Genomic DNA, 16,575 nt, shown 5'->3' on the forward strand with positions numbered 1-16,575 from the left:
TGTGCATACAACAGTTACATAATGTTGACTTCCGGGTGGTTAACAAATCCGTTCTAGTGTGGCAGGACATTGGTATTTCTCATGCATGTCGCTGTCCTGCCCGTTTTGCTTGATTGACCAAATTCCAGGTTTAAATAAAAGAAAAATCAAAAGGTCACTGGACATGATATTTTACCATATTCACATCTGCTGTATGTGAAGCGGCAATTGGATCAGCTGCAATAACATGTAGTGCGCACACATACAAAGTACAAGACACAGCAGTTTAAAAATATTTTTTTATTTTTATACCTCAGGCTCAGCAATCACATAACAACTTAATAAACCAGTGTATTTGGCTGAAAACTGCAATCTCATGTTTGATTGAGAGTTAAATGCAGGATTCTGATACAAGACTGACATTGCATTGACAAGCTAAGAAAATGAAATATATCAGACACAGAACGGACAAACAAGCATGCGCAACACGCATTAAGCTCCACTCCCATCAGCCCTGCACCTACAATGAATTGAGATCTGCATTGAGTCGGATCCAGTGTCTCAGAGTGTCAAAGACTGATAACATTGAATTTTGACAACCAATCAAACGGCCATGTTTAGTGTGACAAATTGATGCGCTCACAATTCCTGCACTCTTTTTACTGAAATGAGTTAAGGCACCGGAGGTTTGAGATAATAGTTCCATGCAGTCTGAAGCCGATGCAATCTCTCTTACACAAACAAAATACAGTATACACGGGAGACAACTACTGATTACAAGACACAGAACCCTGTAGTCGAGTCCCTACAAGCAGAAGACATTTATCTAAGATAAACTGGTTTATCCCCTAATCCTGAAAATCTACAATTCTTTCGCTTCACTCATCTTTTGTTAATTCTCATTTGCAATAACAGACTAATCTTATGAAATCAAAAACACTCAAATGAAACACATAAGCTCAAGTTGAGCCTTTCTGTGAAACCCTTTCCATTTCTAACTTCTCTTACGAATAAAAGCCTGGAGATTTAAGGATGGATCGTTTCAACTCCCACCACTAAAAGTCCAGTTTTGTTCTGCTCACTGTCGAGCCACAAGTGGCTGGTTCAGTTGTCAATGGCCCAAGTATCTTTTCTCAAATCAGTCTACACACTTATTTACTAAGATTACAATAACATTGAATACCATGAGAAGAAAAACACAATTATAGAAAATGAAACTCGTCTCCAGCAGGAAGAACGAGAACATTAACAACCAAAAGCAAATATAAATCTGTATATACACACGCTCAAGGAAAGCTACAGCTACATATGGACATTTACGAGCTCAAGCTCAAAAGTGGTTTTAAGCCAAAAAGGACTAGTCGTCTGAAGCTTATTATGTATCCAATCAAGAGATGATGCCCGAATCAATGTCACCGACTCAAGTTTAGACACTGGCCATGACATCAACCAAATAGCTACGTTAATCAAGAAGAGGCCACACATTTCTATTTTTCTGAATAAAATACAATTTCTCCTCCTGAGGTCCCTCAGATCATCCAATATGTTTTAGCAGTTCACATGCTAGTCACTAAGCAAAGGCATCTTACTCTAGAAACATTTCCTGAAACTTAAATATGGAATAATCCACACCAGAAGCCGGGTCTGGAACCAAAATTAGCCGCCAAACCCTGTAATCCTGCTCTGTGAGACGCACAGCAGTGACATGTGACACAACGTGGAGACAGTGTTTCTGCTCCTGCTCCAGCCAGATAACCCTCAGCAACAGCAGGTTATTTGGCTGACAACTACTATTCTCATGAGTTTTCATGCTATATATTTTTTTACAAGATCTACAGATGAGCACAGGAGTTAAATCCCTGATACAATCCTGTAAGGAAAAAAAAAATAGCCTGATCTACTTCAGTAAGTATGCAGGGCTTATTTCAAACGTTACTAGTTATCAATCTAATATCTGCATCACAAAGATGACGACTGCAAAAACACTGAAGGATTATAATCATTACGCAATGTTCTGAATTATATTTCGTATTCCTCCGGATCTCTTGTAGACAGTTTCTACATAATGTTAGGCCTTGAAATATAGCCACTCCTAGTTCAAAGCTTCTGTTGTTAATCAAACACTCCACTGTTTCCATTGTTCCGTCATGGATTAAACACCTTCCGTATCTTACGTAACACCGACATCCTTGATTTCAATGAATCACATGCCAACAATAACCACTCAAACAAACAAAATGTGCCTCATTCATCATTTTGGATGTTGACGGGGTTTAGTCTACCTTATATTTAAAAGTAACAACATCCCTCTTTCTCTCTCTCACCATATCAAACGCACACCCTACAGATTTAGCTCATTCATGGAGCCATCTTTTGGGAACGTCATGGTGATATTACTTTCAGCAAAGTATGTTTTATCAATTCTGTCAGCAGACGATATGCATCTTCCTAAAAAATAACTTCAAGTCTGCAACAATATTAAGATTCTTGGAAAAAGTCTGTCAAATGAAATATATTCATCTGTCTATTTACATATATTATATATTTACATAAATATTGTTTTAGTTCATGTTTCGTAGGTTCCTTGTTCTTTAGTTATTTTGCAGATCCAGGGGGAATGTTCTGTTCTTTGCCGCTGCGTCTGGCTCCCCGGTGTGGGGAGAACGGTTTGCCGGTATTCAGGCCTCTCGGATGCTCCCGAGTCTTCAGTGCTCCGGGTCGGACTTGGCCATTCGCCCCTCTGAAGAAGCGTAATGGTTGACGGGGCGGGCGGCTGTCTCCGGGTTTCTCTGCGGTGCGCCTGCCATTGGGCCGAGGCTCCTCCCCCCTGTTGACCTTTAGCTCCTGCAGGGGTTGGCTAGCGGCAGAGGCCGGAGGGGACGGGGGGGCTGGCTGGGCCGGCTCCTTGGCCAGCCGCTGGCACACCTCTGCATAGCTCAGTTTTCTGGCCCCCTGGTAAGAGAAGAATGGGAGGAAATTAAAAATCAAGACATAAAATAAATTCCCCACATGTAATAAAACACAAAAAACACTTTAAGACCATGTTGTCCAAAATATACAATAATCCATCTTCAACACAACATGACCATTGAGATCAGTGGGTTGTGCTACAGTGGTAGTTTGTGCTTTTATACATTTGACTTACGACGAACATTTTATTGAATCCATTGAAACTGATGTGAATCCCAGCTACAGCTGCCATCTTGCACAAAAAGGACAACGTTTTATATTTTTGTGGCTGCATGTCATTTGCTACAAAACACTCAAGACCATCTTGAGATGGAAGCTCACCAACAACAGCTCCTTCCCCACTTCTAGCACTCTTGCTCAGACCAAAGCCATCTTTAAACTCTGCCTACATCATGACCTCAACTACACACATGTACAGTTTCCTGACATCTTAAAGTGTTGTGACGCCATCATAGTGACACAATCTGTCCACAGACTAACATATGAACACCTGGCTACAACTCATAACAGCTTCTTCTACAGAATGACCCATGATTCAACAGGGAGCTATCAGCTGATGTTGCTGTAAGAAGGCAGGCCTTACCAGCTCCGATGTTGGAGACGGGGGGGATGAGGAAGGTGCTTCAGTAGAAACAGACTGGCTGCAGGCGGAGGGAGCCGGTTTAGAGGCGGTTGGGGAGGTAGCCTGCGAGAACGTGGAGATTGTTTCCTTTGGAATCGAAGGTTCAGCTTTATCCTCTTCCTTTACCGCAGGAGAAACACTAAAACAAAAGTAAAAGATAGGGCATGAACATAGAAAATGACCTTTCTATTCACAGATATTTGATTAACTTGATTAAAACTTTACCTTAAGACTGCTGGTGGTGGTGTTACTGTGAGTGGTGTCACAGGAGCAGGTTTAGCAGCCGGGGTCACAGCACTTGGTTTGCTTACAGCATCTTCAGAGACGTTTGTTGGTCGGGTCCCGTTGACCTCTTGGTTCACAGGCTGAAAAAAATCAAGATTTGGAAAAGATGGGCATTCAAACACCTGGGACTTAAATGCTGCTTACACGAGTCTCCAGAGTAAAAGGTATCAAAGAGGACAAGATATTTACCTTGTTAGTCACCTTCAGGCCACGCACAACATCAGAAAGGCGCATCTCTGGCATCGGTTCCCCCAGCATACTGACCACACATCCCGGCAGAGGGGGGAAATTGGAAGCTGCCAGGTCAAACTTTGGCGGAGGAGCTACCTTGGCCTCCATTAGAGGGACAGGCCTCTGTAATGTTAAGCACCGTTTAAGTAAAACGTAAGAAAAATAACACTGAAGCTTGCCAAAGAAAACTATAATAACAGACAACTTTTTGATAAGATAACACCAGGATGACAGGAAATATGCTGACCGTATATTCATCTTCTCTTCTCCTCCTCATGCCTCTGTAGCTTCCTCTCCTACAATGAAGACAGATCATTTCACATTAGAAGGTTTTTCATACGTAAATAAAACAACAAAGAACGCAATAGGTAACATTTTCCTGGATGGATCGCGAAAGCCAAAAACATGTTTGATTTCTTAGCTGTGTCTGCTAACAATTTCAAATTTAGTCAATTTAACTTTTGAGAGGTGAACGGAAAGCGACCGGACAAGGTACACAAACTGAAGATTATTCACAACACAAAACACACGCCTCGTTGCGTATCAGTCAGTTACATTTTGGGTGTAAATCTTCATCGCCACAGTGTTAATAAGCAGGATGATATTCTCTCACCTGCCCCTTGCAGCCCCGCTCAGATACCCACTGGGTACGGTGGCCTGTGGGAGAAACTCTGTTGCCGAAGTGGTGCCAGTTGCCATCCCTGGTGTCTGGAGGGGCCGTGGACTCGAGGGAGCAGACAGGCCATCCATCAGGGGCCCCGAAACCAGAGAAGAGGAAGGCACGTCTCCAGGCCTTGGCTGACCCTTAACATGGTTTCTGGGCAGACACAAATATAAAAGAAAACACATTTCTTACTACCATGAATAAGCTTCATTTGATACTTTAGGCAATACTTAATATCCTTCACACGTGTCCTCAAATGTTTCATTAAGAGTTATGTCATCGCGACTTGCACCTACCGGTTCCTGCTCATGGGCCGAGGGGTGTTGACGCTTGCGTTTGCTTCGTAGTTCTCAGGACTGCTGTAACCATTCATGAAGCCGCTATGCGGAAAAGGTGCCTGGTAGGGGTAAATACAAATTTGACCATAAGCTCCATAAAATTGTATGATGCTCTGAACAATACATATGTAAAATAAAATGTCAAGATAACATTCAGGTTCTCACCAGTGGCGTTTCAAAGTAAGGGACGACGGCAGGGTTCCAGGAGGAAGACACCACGGGGTACACAGGGTACTGCTGCTGAGGGCTGTACGCCTGCTGCATGTAGACTGGGGAGCTATATTGAGCCTGTGGCTGGGCATGCTGAGTGTACACACTCGAGTCCACACTGCGGAAGCTGTTCTTACCAAAGAACGTGTTAATGGCCTTAATGCGGGCCTGTGGGGAGGGAGAGGGGAAGAAAGAAGACCATTAGCTGTGCTTGCTCAGAGTGAAGATGGGACTGTGATGTTAGCATTGTAGATCTGTCCATCGTCATTTCGTCCCCTCAGATCTCATAATCTCACGGTCATTAGGCCATACAGCACTGCACTGACTCGGGGAAAGAAGGGGGGGGGGAGAGGAAGTGAGGGGGTTGTTAAAGAGGATGAGTAGAGGTAGAAGCAGAGATACAGCAGATTGATAAAGAGCTACAGATGATAAGTTCCTCCCAGCCAGCCACAGTGCATATGGGTCCTTCCAAGCGCGATACTGATCATCACTGGGGTTTAGACAGGACCGTTAACGTCACAGCCTCGTGGTGCTTTATAAGAGTGTCTGTAAAAATCGGTGTGCAACACTTCCCTACTTATCAAGTCTGTGTGCACACATATCCCAAGTTCACCCCTGAGGCCACGGCTTAGACAAAGAGTAGTGACGTGACCGCTGATAACTACTCTTGTGTAACAAGGCTTGCTGGGTCTCATACTACCGTCTAAAATAGAACAAATAAGAAGTGATCCAGCCTGACATAAAAACTAAATAAAGTAAATTATTGGTTATGCATTACAGCCACAGAACTCACCATGATTGGTTTTCCCTGGAAGGTTTTCACCTCCTCTCTCAGGTATCTGTAGGCCTACGGACAAAACAGGAATAGTCACAATATTATAAAATCTGTGTCGCTTCCTTTTGATTCTAAGAAATTCAAGCGTTCCTCCCCCTCACTCCCAGAGCACTGCTGTGATGTTCAGTGCTCAGAACTGTAAACTTGTTAAAACAAGACGACGTTGCTGTCATAAATCGTACAATTTCTTGAAAGCATCTACCCGTAAAGTTTTGCATTTTACAAAGTGAACAGGCTCCTGAAATCAAGAATTATCTAATTCAAATCTTGAACCCGCACCATGAGTCACCTTTGGTTTCAAAGACTAATGGAAGCAGAGAAAGTAACAGCCTACTTCTAATGAGCAGTTATATTTGTTAACAGACACTTTTATATGGCACACTAACTAAAGCCAGAAATAAGCCCCATGTTCATTAATGTGGAGACATACCTGCTGTGCATCCATATCAGACTGAAATGTTATGTACCAGTTGCTGTTGTGTGCAAACTCAGCACTTAACACTTTTGGACAGTTTTCACGCTTAAAAAGAGCCTCCACTTCCTGTGAAAGAGATGCAAGGCACATGTTACACACGTCACCCAACAACACTAAACTCACAACATCCCCCTGCAGCCTCTGTGATTAGAACTTGTCAATAGGGTTGTCACGATACCAAAATGATGACTTTGATACGATACCTGCCATAAGTATCATGATACCCGATACTTATGATACCAGAATTCAATACAATACCACAAATGCGATACTAGGGGTGGGGGGAAAGATCGATTTGTTTTAGAAAAATCAAAATCGATTACTTTTTCTGTCTACTAGATGGTGCCGAGTTATTTTCTGGTGAGGTCAGCAAAGGTCCTGGGTCAGCGTGATTGGTAGGAAGTTGGTCAAAACAAAGATAGACATCTGGCCTCACAACGGGGTTAAATCTGCCAACAGTACCAGGCTCATGGGGAGAGTGCAGCGCACAACTGTCTCTCTGCCCTCTAATATCCTACTTATACAAGTTATAGTTCATATGCTGAGTCCACACATTTGCATTTCGTCAAGTTGGACTATGTAGTAATACAAACAGTTCAGTTTGCAGGTTCATGCAACATTTATGACATTGTTGGTCAGTCTGTCTGCTTGACAATCCTATTGTGCTGCAATAAAAATGATTGAAGTGAGATGAACAGACTGAAAACTTTATCTTATTAGATAAAACATGTTGACACAGTTTTCCTTTGGGGGACATCATTTGAAGTTGAAAAAAGTAATAAATCGCAATATATGTTATCGCAATACTCAGAATATCGCAGTATCGTAATAATATCGTATCGTGGGACCTCTGGTGATTCCCACTCCTATAGGATACTGGTATATTTATCAATAATAGTAATAAAGAAAACACCCCTACGGTTCCCTTTTTTTACCAGCTTGTTCCTGCCCAGCTTTTTGAACACTTAACAAATGGCATTCATATGAATGTTTATTTATTGGTTTATTTGATACGGGACAGTGCACATTAATAAAAACATTTCTGCAAATTTAAACTCTTCGCATCTTTTGAGCCTCTCATATTTCCGCTGGCTTTCAAACACAGCTGGACGGGACCTCTGTCTGATATTTTCACTTCATATTTTATCTTAATTCATGGAATAATTATTTTTCCTAAACTCAAAATAAAAATAATTAGCTCAAGATCCACCCTCAGGCTCCACCAGCATGGAGCCATTTTGCATCAATGGTGTTTCATTTAGTGCACGTTTGTTGCATTGTGACCTCATGATCATATAGGCTTGTTGTCAAACTAGGCTAAGGCTGCTCGTGTTAGCTGTCTATGGGTGAGCTTGGGGGTGTTGATGTTTGTAATCACATTTGCTTACCAGTCGTTCTTTGAACTCTTTGTAAAGTTGGGGGTGTCTGTCTGAAAGGTGCTTTGCCGTGTTAGATGTGTTGCCTCACTGCTCTGTGTGGCTTTGAAACACGTTTCGCAGACGGGTCTCTGTATGTCAGTGGGCTTTCCTTCACTGTCTGCAATATAGCCAAAGTACTTCCAGATTTCACTTCTGGCATCTTTTTTCCCCCCCAACAAGCAGAGGACGGTAGGCAAAAGCTCCTGCACTCAATGCCATGTCTCCCCAGCGATCACTCGCTGTGAGTGAGCGCTGCCTGTTGCTGTGTGAGCGCTGGGCAGCCCCGCCCCCTTGCAGTAAATGCCTGCAGGCAGCATGACAGGGAGCGGAGCAGTGAGCAGTGAGTGCGCTCTGATCGTGAGCTATTTTAATGAAGTATCGATACTAAAAATATGCAAAATCGTATAGTTTTTAAAACGTATGGGTACCGCGGTACCTTTTTCGTATCGATTCACGTGCAACATTACTTGTCAATGAGGTACAACAAAGTCAAAGTGCAGTGAGGCAGGCGTCTTCAGCTGAATTCTTGTCAGCAGCTTTGTGGGATAGGTGGATGATGTGGAGGACTGTTCTTAGCGTGCAGGATAGAACCCTCTTTACCTCAATTGGTGTCGTCTCTGGCACCTCTCTCAGAATGATGATGCAGCGGCTGTGGTTTGGCCGAACCTTCTCTCCAGATTCATCCACTTGCACCATAGGCGAAGCTGTAACAAAGACAACCTCAATACAAGTGTTTTCACCATCTGGAAGTTACTTGATGAACCCTAAGACAGATGAACAGTGTGCCGTTAGAGGAGTTGCATGCTTGTATCTACAGCATCTTTATTTTTAATTTGGTTTAAGTCATGTCAACTACAAACACATTCTGACAAGTTCTCTCAGCGTCCTTATCAACACAACCAAACCCCGTTTCGGAGAACTATGATAAAAAGCATGAATGTAAAACACTTAAGAGTGGTAAGTTGCAAACACCCTTTAGGATTTTCACCTTGGGAAAACAGTTTGCAGAAGTGGTAATCATCACAGAAAAGAAAATGCAGAGAAGCCGCAGACATGACGGCCAAAAGAAAAACAGCAGAAACTCACTGTGGCGTCAACATCATGTGTGGGGATCTTAGCAGTGACACAATGCATTTAATTGTTACCGGTGACTCTGGAGGATCCGTACACCGTCTCCTTTGTTGTGATTGACTAGGCGACTGCTCTAAACAACAGCCTTGCATATTACGCGTTTAGCTTTTGCGGTTTGAAATGTAGTTCAGTGTTTCAGTGTATTTTACTCTTAGTTGAAGTCGAGATGGAGGAAGAAAAGCCTTTTTAACCCTTTTAGATCACATCCCAGATCCTATTGTGCACCTATTTAACACTATATGCCAAAAAAAATTACAAATATATATATATATATGTATATATATATATATATATATATATAATATATTTCTTCAATCATCTTTTCTTTTTGTAAAAACAAAATATGATGCATGCTTAAGTAAGCTAGTACCAACCAATTTCAACCAATTATATCATGACATCCATCCATCAAGCAATCTGCAACTTTTATCGACAAGGAACATGTGTGAGCCACGTCTTCTGTACATCATGCTCCAAAAACCAGTCAAGTTAATCTAAGTTCAGACCATATATTCTGTATGTAAAGTAAATGTGCGACATTTGTCACAAATGCAGGCAGAAAAGCAGCACTGGTACCTCGCAGTACATCCAGGATGAGGGTCAGATCAGTGGTAAGGGATTTGATGTCCTCCATGCAAGCAATGGTCCAGATGGGAACAAACTGATCACTGTCCATCTGGGATATCAGGTACAGGTCCTTAGATAGGTTCTCTCTGCAAACACCCAAAACAACATCAGTCAAAATGATTGAAGAATGAATTGAATCATTGGCTGTTGGACCAATGATAAAGGAGAGCACTTCAGGTACACTAATATACTCCACTGAGGAAATAGCTAGTTCTTTGCAGTCATGAAAAACATCTCAAGGCAATTCAATGATTCATTACTGATGTTGTTCTCACAGCTGTATGCACACTGGAAACAGTTGCAATGTGTGGCATGAAAAAAAAAAACTACTCACCTAGAAAAGCAGAACTCGAGCTGTTTCTTCAAAGACTCCCTGAGGCTCTCCTCAGACATTGGTTGCTCTTCAGAAGCATCAGCATCTATGGCTGATTCGCATTGAGGGTCAAAGACTAAATACCCCCCGTCAGGCTGGTCCGTGCCATTTACAACGCCCTCTGTGGGTACAGAGGCATAGTCAGCAGTGATGTCAGGGTACTCAGCATCGCATCCTTTTCCTCCTGAAGACGGAACATCTGAGTAAATTAAGATAGACGAGATCATGTTTAGACAAAAGCATCTTACACTCTAAACAAACGTTGCCATGCTTTATCTTAGTTGCACCACTAAGCTCTTACCGTCGGTCGTCTCAGCGGGAGGAGGGCAGGTTAGTAGACAAGGAGAGTCCTCAGTCTCCTCCGGGATGTCGTTCTGGTGGGCAGGGATCTCCTGCCACACTTTAGCATTGGGGTTCAGACCTGCTCCCTTTGTAGTAACCTGCATGATTAGAAGAACAAACACCAAGTTACAGAAAATATGTTGGGTACACCTTACACAGCAGTAAGCTACATGGAACACACAAGTACAGTTAGAGCAGGAAACAAGGTTTTGATAGTCTGATTTTGAAAAAAGTGAGATTGCAAGCACTTAACGTATAAAAAGGGACAGCAAATGTGTAGCTTAAACTAAATACATAATTAATATTTCTTGCATTTGTGATATTTAAATATTGCTGCATATGTGCATGCTATTCATGACCTCAGGTAGTTATCTTTAAAACAAGATATACTTAAAAACATTCAGAACAGACTCCATAGCCAATACTACAGTTGATCAGAGACCTCGTAAACTAGTTTAAGAGGCCGCATCTCTTCTCCTTCACACACACACACATCTGACAGCATCATTGGCTTCCTTATCACTCTGACTCCGCCTCTCGAGCGGTCACGTGTTACCACACCGCTCTGAGCTCCAGCGTAACTTGAACCGGGCATGTAGACCTGTCACCCACCGCTGAACCTCGAGTGCGCTTCAGTCATCTATGCAAACCATTATGCGACCCTCTCACAACAGTTAATTATCACCAGTCTCATATACAGTTTATTTTACAAGTCAGCAGCGCTGGAGGTTTTGCAGTGAAGCAAAGTAGCGTTGCTCCGGGAAGAAAGAGCACGTGGTGCCCACACAACCATATGTGACGATGTTCAGAATCTTTACATACGACACGAAACAAAAGCCAATTCTAATTAAGCAGCGTTTGTTGTTAAGTGATTACCAAATCACCCCCACACCGTTCCCATCTCAAGGTTGCCGTCTCCGCAGCGTATTGCCATGACCTTTATCACGGAACTCCTCGATAGCTATTCACCGTTAGCCACACGGTGCTGCATCGGCTAACATTTAACACCACTTTTTGTGGTCGCTATGTGTGAACCGTAAATGCATTACACTACACATGGAGCGCGATGTGTCATGAAGCGAGATGTGGAGGTGTTCTCCACTTCGTTGTATTCTAACACGTGTTGATGGGGTAACGTTATTGGGTGTTTCACCGTCAACCATGTTGTGACTCCCTAACCTGCCTTTAGCTAACTAGCTTAAGTTTACTAGCAGACCAGTTAGAACCGGCCTCACTTTACACTCGTAACCTCGTTAGTCTGACAGGTTGACAGAAACACTTGTGAGTTGTCCGTGCGAATGATAAAAGTCGTATTTCGGGAGTATGACCGTTAATTAGCAGCTAAAGTATAAAGTTACTACAACAGTCGAGCTACCGACGACACGAGTCTCACTGGAAGGACGCAAACAGGTTGTCGCGTGCTAGCTAAAGCGTGCACCTCCTCCAGGCCCCAAAAACTCACCATGCTGCTTCGATTCCGTCCTTCTTCTTACGTGCTCCTTCAGTTCTCCGGCAGATTTTAAATTGCCCCGTTGGTTTGATTCGTATCGAAGGTTTTACCGCTTACAAAACACCGTGCGCACGTATTTATAATCCCCCCGGTAACGTTACTCAAACGGCCGAACGTGCGTCAGTGCGCACGACAACTTTGAAAGCGTCCTAGTTTATAACACTAACGACTGTTTTAGCTGATTTCCGTTTTTAAAGAAAGCGTTTCCCATCACACGACATGTGGTCTTTTAAACTGAATTTCCTTCTCGTCGAGGCACCGCTCGTCCAGCACGTGACAGCTGCGTCCTCTGCACCGTCTGTCCCAACACGCTGCACTCCGCCCGGCAACAGCGACGCTAATACCAGCACCGCCCGACGGTGACCGCTGAGAGAGGACGAGCCGAGGCGATGCATTTACGAGACCTGACTTAAGCTCGTCGTGACGCGACTCCCAGAGCTTAGTTCGTGCATATATTTGAAGTGAGCTAGATTTCACGTAACATTGCAAACACATCAGTTACCATTCATTACTGGCTGCGCATTGCTGAGAGGAAATGACCCGATGTGAAGTTTGTAACAGATATGGGAGAACTTATGTCTTTCATTTGCAACTTGAGTCCACAACTGAGAAGTGTTTATTTTCCACGCTTTGAATGGATGCAAATCAGAATGTAAAAAATATATATAGATATACATAGAATGCTTTTCTCAGATCATACTGTGTGAAATATTAATATTTTATAAATTACCAAATTTATAGAATTAATATTGGTATTGGAAGAACAAAACATATTCGCAAGACTACGGTCACAAATCAGTTAATTCTATTTCCATGCATTTGCTCAACTGCTCTCGAAGCAGAACAGTATTCTCCTGTAAATGATTTATTTCATAATTTTTTCATCAACTGGTCATCAAATGAAAGCAAATAATAACCTATGGGATGGGACATAAATTGTATTTTTGTTGAAAGAAGTGGAGTAACCACAAACCATTTGGAAACGTACATCATCTAGCTGCTAGATTCTAGCAGGTGCAATTTACAAATTGGAAGGAAATAAACATGAAAAAAAAAACATATATCTGAGACGTGGTACTGAATTGTTTTTTGACAGAGAACTGAGAGCTTGAACAACAATCACCTGAAGCTCTATATAAGCAAAGCCAGTGATCTTGAGCTGGACTGCCAGCGTAACAGGCAGCCCCTGTGCTGGTTGTCATCCAGGGAGAGGAAGTGAAGAGGGTGGAGTCACAAGTATCTTGAGTCCAAATCAATAAAATCAAAGTCAAATTCTTTGTATGTGTCCACATGCTTGGCCAAAAAAAAAAGATGAAATAATACCAGACAGAAAGATATCGCGTTCTCGAGAAAGGAGAACCTTTAACCATAATGCCTCTCGCCAGCCCAGAACCATAACAAATACATTTAAAATAAAAGAGGTCTTGGTAGTGGACCCCACTGACGAATATACAACAATACAAAAAAACATGTTCTGTGATCACTTTAATTTTGCAAATTTAACAGACACCCAATTAAATTGACCAAGTACAGATGATTTCTTTACCAAGACAATAGCCTACTGGTGACACGGTTTACACACACACACAAACATTACCACACCCCCCATCATGAAGAGTTCAAACAGGTGCTCTCATTAAGCCTTGGTGGGACCAACCACTTGGGATGCCTGCTGGCTCTGTTGTAGTTGCTGGATCTTCATGTTCATGACTTCAATCACCGCTTTAAGAAAGAACACAATGTGTTGAGTAAATAAGTGTGTTACACAGTGCTGCATGGATGACGTATTTTTGTAAGTATTCTTTCCAAACACCCACTGCTCCCATCATTAGTCGCAAGTCTACTGCCATTACTGGTACAATTAGTGCTTTCATGATCAGTCTATTATATCCATTGCTGCTGTTATTAGTAATCATTTTATTATAATTTCTACCATTATTACTGCTACTAATGCTGTTACTGTTCTCATTGAAAATGCCAATAGGATTTTTCAATTGAATGCAATCGGTAAAAGTAAAAAGCTAACATTAGGCTATAAACAAACTACACCATTATAGATGCACTGATACCAGTAGCTGATACTGTGCTCATGTACTTGTAAAACTACTCTGATACAGCTGCACCCGATACTTCTACAGCAACTTGACGTTGACAGTTTGTCAGTTGAGCCAAATTGCCTTGCGATACACATTATATTACTTAAAACATAAAGGGACTTGTAGCATCAACATTTCTGGCTTTGAATTGGAAAAATGTGAAAAAATAATGAGGAAACAGATATCTATTTAAGAAAGTAGCTTACCTTGTTTCATGGCGTGTTTTTCCTGAAGCGCTGGCTGAATTTTCTCTATCTGCTTTGTGAGGAACTCTATTTTACGTTTGAAGAAAGCCTTTGAGTCTTCCACATTCTACAGAGACAGAGTATAAATTACATTTAGGGTAAGAATGTTTTACATTACATGATTTATGACATTACTTATGGATTTTCAAATGCAAATATATTTGCCTTTTCAACATAGTATCCTGTCCCCACATCCACGAATACATTTTCCACGTCGTTTAACGTTCCAGGCACGTACATCTGAGAAGACGAACTGTCAAGGGAAAGTATGCACGTCTCCAGAGACACAGAACTTCATTTAGACACACAAAACAGCACATGAGCCCCCGAGAGAAAGGATACAGAGCTGGTGAGTGGCACGAGCAACTCTTTTCCTGTATGACAGAGGAGAGGAAGAATTAACACATAATCAGCTTCGCAGCTTTCATTAACATGAAGACATTACGCTTTGGGGAAAGTGAATGCATATTCAAGTGACATCATCTTGTGCAACACACTTGTGTGCAGTGAGCCCTTTCAAAAGCTTGGTGGGGCACCAAGTCAGAGGAAAGTATTCTACTCACCTTTGTTGTTTTTGTTTAGGACGTTCATACTATCTTTGGCTTCAACATATTTCGTCTGGACAACTTTGAGTTGACCTATTGAAGACGACAGGAACTCGATCTCCTGTAAAACATGAAAATTAGCAAAACAACCGTTAACAGTCAAAGCGACCACACCTGGAACTCTTCTGACTCCATCAAGAACGTAACGTTAGTCGACAACTGAAACACACTGGTTTACAATAAGAACAAAACAAGCCCACATTTCAAAGTATAATTCATTCCTGTCGAAATGCGTGAAACGATGAGAGACGTATACTAACATGCTAACTGCATATTTAAGTACCGTTAGCTTCAGATGTGCTAGCTAGCTAGCTACCTTACTCTGTCATTTCCATTCAGATTATCGCTCTCATAATGTTGACATCAAACAGTCACAATATATTCATACTTTACTTTATATTACTGACTTACCTGATCTAGTTGGGTTTTCAGTCCCTCTAATTGAGGCAGGGAGAGGTCTGCGAGATTCACCGCCATGTTGGAAAGCGCGATGCTAACTGACCTTTAGTGATCGCTTCCGGGTGATGGAGGTGGGCGGTCATTAGTTTGAAACACCGCCCCCCTGTGGACAAGTTACTAAATGCACCGTCTTCTTTCACGGAAACGGTTCCTGACTTGCTCACCAATCATGTTTCAACTTAAATGCGATCAAACTGTTCATAAACAATGCGTTTTTCTCGCTCGAGTGCATATCACACGTATAAAACATAAATATAGACCATGTTATGTTTGGAAATTCAGGGTTCACAATATAAAGTCATTTGAACAAATTGGCATAAGTAAAATGACAAAACTCACTTGTTTTATTGCATCATTAATCAATCGAATAAAAACTTGATTGATAAGTCAATTCAACTATACCCTAAAATGTGTCTCATTTCATTTTTAAACTGGTACCTAAACTTGAAAATGTAAATTCAGTTATATCCTTCCCTGTTACAATAAAACACCTCTGGCCAGATCATCCTCCACATAACTACACACTGCTTCACTGGTTGCTGGGGTTGACTTTTGTACGACTGTTCTTCACCCAGTCAGATAATTTACTATTCTATTTCATTGTATATACTGTGCATTTTTGTTGTTTTATCTTGTATATTCTATATTCTGATATTTAATTTGTCCTACTCTGTTATTCTATTGTGCATTTTTTATTTTATTTTTAAATACTCTGCTACTTTGCCAATTGGTGTGTCTTGCTGCTGTAACATACAAATTTCCCCCTGGGGATAAATAAAGTACATGTCTATCAAAGGCACAGACACCCTGTGAATTGGTATTATTTAATATGACCCCAAATAATATAATTTAAATTCAGAAGATCGAAATGCAATTTCAAGTTCAGGTTACCCAAAGTCACGTTCACTTTAAATTTCAATAATTGTGAAAGTGCCAATTGTTTTATATATATTTTGCTTCATTTTGTACATTCAACTAAATCCTTCAACATCATACATCGATAGTGGCAGCCCTGATGTACCTCAGTATTTGTGCTCTAGGGCCCCTGAAAGCACCCTCAAAATTACACCCGACACTTATGAGCTCTTGATCAAATGCCTGTGGAACTTATTCGAGAAAATTATGTATCCATTAAGAATCTCATAGCTACAGCTTTGAGC

At 41.7% G+C, this 16,575-nt stretch overlaps 2 protein-coding genes across 4 annotated transcripts; both read right to left on the reverse strand.

Moving 5' to 3' along the window:
* Nucleotides 1-264: 264 nt before the first annotated feature.
* Nucleotides 265-12,304, reverse strand: larp4ab (La ribonucleoprotein 4Ab; the record flags this gene model as incomplete). 3 transcript variants are annotated; one of them, XM_079296398.1, is made up of 15 exons in its annotated part: nt 265-2,931; nt 3,533-3,710; nt 3,797-3,936; nt 4,046-4,210; nt 4,335-4,383; nt 4,701-4,904; nt 5,048-5,148; nt 5,255-5,467; nt 6,093-6,146; nt 6,565-6,675; nt 8,628-8,731; nt 9,735-9,871; nt 10,120-10,342; nt 10,460-10,598; nt 11,963-12,304. In XM_079296398.1, 15 exons carry the CDS (start codon nt 11,963-11,965, stop codon nt 2,575-2,577), a joined length of 2,178 nt encoding a protein of 725 aa, XP_079152524.1. In that variant the 3' UTR covers nt 265-2,574. The 3 variants fall into 3 exon arrangements, with proteins under 3 accessions (XP_079152524.1, XP_079152523.1, XP_079152522.1); XM_079296397.1 differs by having other exon boundaries at nt 10,120-10,357; XM_079296396.1 differs by lacking the exon at nt 11,963-12,304 and having other exon boundaries at nt 10,120-10,357; nt 10,460-10,604.
* A 1,174-nt stretch (nt 12,305-13,478) lies between these two features.
* Nucleotides 13,479-15,458, reverse strand: pfdn5 (prefoldin 5). Its single transcript, XM_079265484.1, has 6 exons — nt 15,368-15,458; nt 14,915-15,017; nt 14,694-14,725; nt 14,517-14,591; nt 14,313-14,418; nt 13,479-13,732 (listed from the first exon to the last, which is right to left on the reverse strand). The coding sequence occupies exons 1-6, from the start codon at nt 15,431-15,433 to the stop codon at nt 13,647-13,649; spliced, it is 468 nt and encodes a 155-aa protein (XP_079121610.1). The 5' UTR covers nt 15,434-15,458; the 3' UTR covers nt 13,479-13,646.
* Nucleotides 15,459-16,575: the final 1,117 nt, after the last annotated feature.

The sequence above is a fragment of the Melanostigma gelatinosum genome (genome assembly GCF_949748355.1).
Source record: "Melanostigma gelatinosum genome assembly, chromosome: 3".
NCBI classification, from domain to species: domain Eukaryota; kingdom Metazoa; phylum Chordata; class Actinopteri; order Perciformes; family Zoarcidae; genus Melanostigma; species Melanostigma gelatinosum.